Raw genomic sequence first — 8,359 nt, 5'->3', positions numbered from 1 at the left:
GTCAGTCATTCGTTCAGCCTTTAAACCCTGGTCGCGTTCGGTTACAGCAGTCAGCTCGGTAAAGCTCTCTCCAAGATCATTCTGTGTTCCCATTATACTTGATTTGTAAATACATGTCTATGATTTTGCAAAAAGGACTTTATCTTCTTGCCGGAGTTTAATGTTGTTTTGTTACTTGCTACCAGGTGTCTGTGAGAACAAAACACGGGCGTAGAAAAAATTGTTAATTGTTTTTAACATGCACAGTAACTGAAATTTAAAACTGTTAAAAGAAAGGCTCAATAAACAGATATAAGATATACAGTGGGTACGGAAAGTATTCAGACCCCCTTCAATTTTTCACTCTTTGTTATATTGCAGCCATTTGCTCAAGCGCATCATTCTGCACACCGGATGCGCACATTGACAGCACTTCGTGCTCATAGACTGTATAAAAACAGTTCGTGCTGCACTGTATTTGTTTTGTCCTATCGTATCTATCATATGTTGTTGTTGCCTTATTAAAAAATATGCTATACATTCAAAAGAAATGTATTTTAATTTTATAGTATATACTTAAACATGTATATGAATGTTTTTAATGAATGGATTTTATAATATAAATGGCAATGTGTAACATTTTACCATATTTAGTGCAACACTTTTTTTATTTGTTCCCCACAAAATACTGTTTTTTCACTAAATGTTTGGATTTCTAAAATTATTGTGTACTGATTTTTCTAGAATAACTTTTGCTGCCGAATTATCCACTAACCTAGTTTATGAAAATTTTTTGTCATATATTATAAATATACATAGGCCTATATTTTTTCATATTTATTGTTTATTTTATTTTTCTTTATAATGAAGTAGTCTGTATCTAGTAGATTGTGAAAGAATGATTATCAGTTCCACACACAGAGATATATAAATTCTACATTTATTTAAATGAGGGAAAAAAACTTCACTGGTATCGGATCGGTATCTGTATCGGCCAATACCGAACCCTAGGTATCGAAATCGGTATCGGAGGCGAAAAAGGCAGATCGGAGCATCCCTAATACTTAGTCGGGCAACCCTTAGCCTTAATGACAGCCTGTAGTCTCCTGGGCATGCTGTCATCCAGCTTCATGCAAACCTGAACTTGACATTTTTTTTCCCATACTCGGTCTGAATAATTTTTGGTCCCAAATTTGTATCAGTTTTACTGGTAGCCCACTGTATGAAGAGATTTGTCACATTACTTTTTATTTTGCTATCCTCACTTACATAAATGAACTATAGTGTCCTGCACCCACTAGTAAAAAAAATATCAGAAATTTGAATAAAATAATCATTTTTGGTTTGACTGTATATCCTTAGGTTATTTTCACACTTAATTATGCCCATTAAAATGTATTTTACAAGTTTTTGTTACTTTCACTGTTCATTTTTTTTGCTCTATGGTACATCATCTTTAATTTAATAGCATTAGAGCTGCTCCATTGCAGCGGCTTAGTACTGTAATCACGCACTTTGCTGTAATAATGCAGGGAACCACTCGTTATAAATCTCCTTTTCAGAAATAGAAGTTGTGTTTTTTCATCTGAAACATGCTGCGATTTATATTCCAAAGCCACTCATAATGCAGAAAAGCTCAAGCAAGCAAAACACGCGCAACGCGTGCATGTATTTACACAGGCTGCTAGATTCACTTTCGCCAGAAAGTCGTGTATGCGTAAGGTTGAAAATAAATTATGTTTATAGTGAATGCCCCTATAAATGGTCTTATTTTTACGATTTAGTTTTAATCCAAATGATGCGTGTGCTAAGTGAGTGAACATCAAAGATCACACAAGTGCGTGCTCTCTCTCTCTCTCTCCCTCCCTCTCTACCGTTAAGTAACTTGTGCATTGTTTTACTTACTTGTTTTTTACATATCCGACCGAACTACAAACTTTCCAGTGATGTCTGTGAGAAAGGTATATTCACTTGACAAGCTCACGCATCTGCGCCGCAGCGCGCTCAATCCACTCAGCATGCTTTGTTTATCAGCTCGCTCACATCAGCTATACAGGCGTTAATACTGAATGTTTAACGTTATATTCATTGCATACATATACTTTGTAGTAGACATCCTTAGCTCCATTCTGCTGTCTGTTGTTCTGTTGTCGGTGTTTCTTTGTCTGAATATGGCGCTTATCACATGCTGTGTGGTATCGGCGTTTGGTATCGGGGCATTTTAATGAGTACGAGTACAGGAGCTCAGTATCGGGCCCGATACCGATACCCGTATCGGTGCATCTCTAGTAAAAGCAGGATCGGTGCATCCCTAGTAAAAACAGTAATGCTGTGAAATATTATTGCAATTTTACAAATTGTTACAAACTGTTTTCTATTTGAATATATTTTAAAATGTAATTTATTCCTGTGATGGCAACTATTTTTTCAGAAGCCATTACTCCAGTATTCAGAAATTAAAATAATTTGTGACATTATAAATGTCTTTACTGACATTTTTGATCAATTCAATGTGTCCTTGCTAAATAAAAGTTACAATTAATTTCTTAATTCCTTTTCCCAAACTTATGGAAGTGAATAGAATGGTGTAGAAATGTAGTGTGTCTATACATTTTTTTATTTTTTTTTTAAGAATATGTGAATTCTCATTTCAGTAACCTTAACAGAACTGAGCTTTGAATGTGAGGTAGGTATAATATATGTTGTGTTTGTTCATTAGGTGTTGGCACTGTTTGAGGAGGGGGAGGAGTCGACCACAGCTTTCGTGGAGCCTATTGTCATCCTGCTCATTCTGGTGGCCAACGCAGTCATTGGAGTCTGGCAGGTGTGTGTGTGTGTGGGCTGAGAAACTGAAGGACCGCAAAGAATTTCAACTAATGATCAAATCTATCTTCTCAATAAGTAATGTCAGAACAGCAAGTCTGCTTGATGTCCTGCTGTTTAGCATGAGGTATACCATTACTACTACTACTACTACTATATTACAGTCTTCTGTTCCTAAACATGACAAATGATTATCAGGTGTTCAGATTTGTTTATTAGTGTGTACATAAGGATGTGACATGTAATTTACATGTATAATACAATATCTGGACACAGCAGTGGACTGCAATGACAGTGTATTGTGGGAAATTGAGGAAAGAGGAAAAGTTGTGTATGTTATGCCTGTTACACCTTATTAGAACTATTGATATTAATAATGCATCTGTTGACATTTTGTCTGATACCAAGAGTTGATAATTCTGTTGCTGTCAACTGATACGATGGCCAGTGTTTTATTTATTTATTTTTTATTTTTTAAATATTTGATTTATAATATAAATTTTAATATAATTAATTATATTATATTTTAATTCATATTATTTGTATGTTCTTCTAATATTAATTTTAATATTATAAATTATTGTATTTTTATTACCATTTTTTGCCTTTCTATTATTTTCATGCTCATAACAGAACATTTAAATGTACAGGAAGAGAGCTAGATAACCGTTTATTTCTTTTGAAACCTGTAAGAGTAGGCTACGGTTGTTTTAGCTTAATCAGACCAGTGGCATAAATGAAACAAAATAAAATATGGGCTGTTACCGATGCGATGCATGTGTGTCCTTGCTGATGCTTTTGTGTGGTTTTATATGGTCTCAGGAGCGAAATGCAGAGAATGCCATCGAGGCTCTGAAAGAATACGAGCCAGAGATGGGCAAAGTCTACCGCATGAACCGCACGGCTGTCCAGATGATTAAAGCTCGAGACATTGTGCCTGGAGATATTGTGGAGGTTTCTGGTAAGCTTGGACCTGTTTCTACTCTTTCCCATTCCCTCATAATTTTTTCTACTATCTCTCTGCCCATTTGATAAAACCTCATCTACTCTCAGTCTCTTCCCTTGAGTAAAGAGAGGTACTCAAATCTGCAGAGAGATGATGTTTGTGGAACAATAAGGATACTCCACAGCCTCCAGCTTGAGTCCTGTGGACATTTGGAGGATTCTGCTGAACATTTACCCATGTGGTCTGACATAATATGCAGTAGAGGTGGCCCAGTCCTTTTTTCTTTTTCCTTATTCCAGTCATCACCACCTCTCACTGTACCCAAAACACACAAACACGGCTGTCGTTTTCTCTAGTCTTCCCATTGGCCTATGTGTGGCTGCCCAGAGTGTGTGTGTTTGTGTGCATTTCACCGCAACTGTGACCTGAACGGGAGCCCTTCAGGGTTTCTCTCTCTGTGTGTGTGCATGGGCTCCTTGCCAAAACTTGAAAGCAGAGCAGGAATATCCCAGTCTGTCTTACGTAAGTGGCTTTCCTGTGAGTATGAGGGTGCCAAGCAGAGACATGCAGGAAAAATCAGTGTGTGTGTGTATGTGTATGTATGTATGTATGTGTGTGTGTGTGTGTGTGTGTGTGTGTGTGTGTGTGTATTCTGTTCCTTGTACAAGGGTGAAAAGTGACAATAGTACTCTTTCTCTCTTACCTCTTATTGAAAAGATAAGATTTTTAAAAGATTTTTCTCCACACTGTCAGTCCCACCGTTCTCCACATTCATGTGACTACAGGTTTGCCAATGCCTCCCTCACACATAAAACATGCCCACTCTCTGTTGGGGATCCTGCCAATGCATATGTAGACAATGATATAAAAATAGACCTGTTGTCATTCTGTTATGGATTGACCGTATCTGTGGATCACACGCACCCATATAAATATGCTGGTCTTGGCTTCGAATTAATCAGTGTTTGCTTCTTTAAACCCCTGCTTGCTAATGATCTCCAGTCTGCGTCAGCCAAGTGTGGAGTAGAAGAGATGAGGGGAAAGGAGATGACCGCAAGGATCTGCTTTTCACTACAGTGAAAACAAAAGAAGGATCGGACTAATAGTCCCTGTGTAACACCATAAGATTTCCTGATTCATGTTCGAGAGCATCCGCATTCATTCAGAAACATGGATGCGGACACATCGCTGTGAATGGGAGTGAAAGTGAGAGAGTCAAAGATGAGACTGGTGCGGGGGCAGTGGGAGGGAACATGCGTATGGAGAGATACAGAATGTGTGAGGGAGGTAGAGAAAGGAGAGCAGTGCAAGAGCGCGAAAGCGTGAAAGACAGATGAGCAGGATGCGATAAATGCAGCAAGATGCAGAGAGAAAGAGAGACAGATGGAATTAAACAGATGGGGATGAGATGTGGGTTACATTACCTGTCTTAGCAGCACGGTGGTAACAAGCGTCTCTTTGTTCAGGTGCACTGTTTGGTCTTATGCCTTGACAAGCCTGCATTCCAGCGGCCAGATTCTCCTCTCTGCGCACGTACATGCACTCCCGCTGTCAGACTTCACCCCCTGACACCTATGGGCTATATCACCATGGTAACCAGCCCCAGAGTCCCTCCCATGTCAAGGTCAAACTGACAGACATGTAAAGTAACTAGCAGACATCACTGTCAGTCCAGATGTTTCCAGCATCAAGTTTCTGTCTTTCCTGAAAGCAAAAATTGTGCCACAATGCAACAAAATTACACCCAGTCAGTCCATATTTTAAGTTATGTACAGCTATGTTAAAGTACAGCTGTGTTGAATGGGATTCTGGACCAATGAGATGTAACTAGGGGAGATAACAAACAAAATGCAACTGAAATAAAAATAATGCAACCAACAAAAAGTGTGCATCGTGGTTTGTGCCTGGAAAGGAAAGCAAATCGGATTTTCATATAAGAAATAGGATTTATTTTTATTTATTTATTTTTAAATAGGAAAAGTAATCAGATGTAAACTTAATGCCAACTTAAAAACTAAATATTTACGACATATTTTACACCATTCACAGTTTAAATGTATATTTACACATAAAAAATATATTTAACTACTTTATATTTTAGAAAGGTGGTCATTTGCAAGTGGGTTCATTGTATCTAGGGATCATGACATCAAAAATGCTGACAAACCCATTTTGAACATACACTTTTCATTTTTGTTGCTGTGTAGTTAAACACCATGGCCAGTTTGATAGATATTTTTGGATTGCGAGTGAGATTTTTGACATTTTCCTCTTGCTGAGGCCTTGAGCACTTCCCAGCCTGCAAGCTGAACAAAAACTAGACAAGGTGAATTAGTCCGGGGGGAGAAGAGGAGAGGTGTTTCCACACCAGAAGTCTGTGAGGGTGGAAACGGCTGGCATTCTATGTATCTTCTGTACTTTGTTATCATTGGTAGTGGGGGAAAGCGAGATGCCACTTAGGTTTAAGATCTGTCCGCTGGTTTATAGCCACGAGAATCCACTAACGAGGTGTAGACACATTCACACACATGCTGAGCTGCTTGTGCTGAGTTCATGGGTTATAGTCGTAGCATTTAACAAGTCCTGTTCAGTAAGTGGGAAGCGCTGGCAGGACAGAGGTGTTGTCAGCTGCATCTGCTGAAATATTTCTCAATTTCTGTCTAACCCGACTATGCCGATGACATAATTGTGTTGCTAAGCACTATCAAACATGTGTAAGCAAACACACAACAACCCCAACCTAAAATAAAACTTTCAGTTTCTCTAGAGGTTCAATGAAAATTACACATCGGAAAAAAGATCTATAAATTGATTACTACAAAAAACAAAAACAAAAAAATCATTCTGAACAAATGCCAACCAAAAATATGACCCACACAACACCCGTTCCCCTCTCGCTGCAGAGTCTTTCCTGTACCCGCCATTCATGAGAGGCAATTCCATCGGAACTTTTGGCACAGACCACCACCAAGAGAATTGGAGGTTGGAAAACAGTGTTCAGCCTTTTTTTTGCTTGCTTGCATGCATGAGTATTACAGATATTTATAGATTATTTACACTTTTCAATTTCCAGTCAGTCTAGCATTGTGTCAGCGTTAGGCCAACGTTATGGTCGCGGTGATCACAGTCTCTGAAGTGGAACTTTCCCTCAGCTGTTGTGGAGGCTCAAAAATAACATTTTCACTCCATTAGAATATCCAAGGAACCAGAAGGGGGTTTATGGAAAGCCTGGAGACTTGGAAAGACTTGGAAAGATGAGTAACAGTGAAGCATCAACTGTGTTTTTTGAAAATAAATTCACTTTAGTCCCATCATCTTTTAGTCATACCCACAAGCTCTTAGATCGTTTTGATCAGCATATGCAAACATCTTGAACTCGCCAGCCTCTGTTATTACACCATTCCACATTCACAAGTAAGCATGTGTCACCCCTTCTAATCAAGTTTATGCTCGATGTCCATAGAGGCCTGTTTCCTGCTATCAGATGCTTACCATCTACTGTCATAATGTCTGTGTGTATTTAGCTCACTTTGCATTGTTCTGGCTTGGTATAGCAAAAAGCGGTTCGCATTAGCATTTAGATGGGTTCAGTACCCATTCACAGTGTGACCGAGTGGGTGGGAGACACCGCTGAGGGGGGAGAGAGAGTGATAAAGTCCAAGAAAGAGAAGAGAAAGGTCCGTCGTTCTGGGAGCATAAACAGGTTCCTGCCCACCGTGCCCTCTTTATCCCCACTCCCACGCAGAGCAGCCCCTGATGCGGGTGTTGTCTCCCTCGTCAGAGACCCCAAGGCTGATGTGAGCCATTCCTGCGACGTGGGAGGAAGAGAGACTGCACGGCTGAGAAATTGTGTCCAGAGGGTTAAAGCAGAAAGAATAGAGAAAGAAAGATGTGATGAGAGGATGTTTTACTGTACATGATAATATTATGCAAGGTCATGTGACTAACAAACGATTTATTGTGCAGCGAAACAGAAAGATTGACTGACGATACTTTTTTTTTTTTTTTTTCGTCCTTTGAAAACGCTAACATACAACATTCTTCAGAGTTTCACTTAAGCATGATTTTTTTTTCCAAGACCGTCCGGACCGCTCATCCACTATCTGTCTAACAGTGTGTAAGAGACTAATGGGAAGTGTGGCTGCTCTCTTGCATACCTTGCTGCCCCTAGGCACCTCCAGCTCAGCCTAAGGGTTTAAATGGAGTATAATTACGACACAAAGGCTCTCTAATTGCTGTAAAATGTCCGTTAAGTGCCCCGCAGCCTCTTTGTCCTGGTCCAGGAGCTATATGACATGGGGATGAGAATTTGCAAGCTCACTGACACCTACTGCAAGTTTATTGGTAGACCTGGAAACTTCACACTGTTTCCATAGGTTCTATGGAATGGTTTGGAACATTGAAAAATGTTTTTCATAAGTAATTATTAAGTATTATTATATAATTATTATTAATATATAATTATTATTAAGTAATTATTCTCTTCTCTATCTGCATGGCATCACTAGGTTCTGTCATTCAGAAACATGGCTTTTCATATCACTGCTATGCTGATGACACTCAACTCTACCTCTCATTCCATCCTGATGATCCGACGATAGCTGCTCGCAT

The 8,359-nt window shown here is 39.1% G+C and overlaps 1 protein-coding gene across 3 annotated transcripts in view; it reads left to right on the top strand.

Moving 5' to 3' along the window:
• Positions 1-8,359, top strand: part of LOC107664409 (sarcoplasmic/endoplasmic reticulum calcium ATPase 1-like) — an 88,532-nt gene that overhangs the window by 45,139 nt on the left and 35,034 nt on the right. For all 3 annotated transcript variants that reach the window (XM_016454969.1, XM_016454967.1, XM_016454968.1), the window contains exons 4-5: positions 2,699-2,803; positions 3,625-3,763. In XM_016454969.1, coding sequence (XP_016310455.1) covers positions 2,699-2,803; positions 3,625-3,763 — 244 coding nt within the window. The remainder of the gene's footprint in view (positions 1-2,698; positions 2,804-3,624; positions 3,764-8,359) is intronic.

This window comes from Sinocyclocheilus anshuiensis, unplaced genomic scaffold (genome assembly GCF_001515605.1).
Source record: "Sinocyclocheilus anshuiensis isolate Anshui unplaced genomic scaffold, SAMN03320099.WGS_v1.1 scaffold351, whole genome shotgun sequence".
NCBI classification, from domain to species: domain Eukaryota; kingdom Metazoa; phylum Chordata; class Actinopteri; order Cypriniformes; family Cyprinidae; genus Sinocyclocheilus; species Sinocyclocheilus anshuiensis.
Note: the sequence above shows the minus strand (reverse complement) of the source record. Positions and strands in the feature narration are given on the sequence as shown.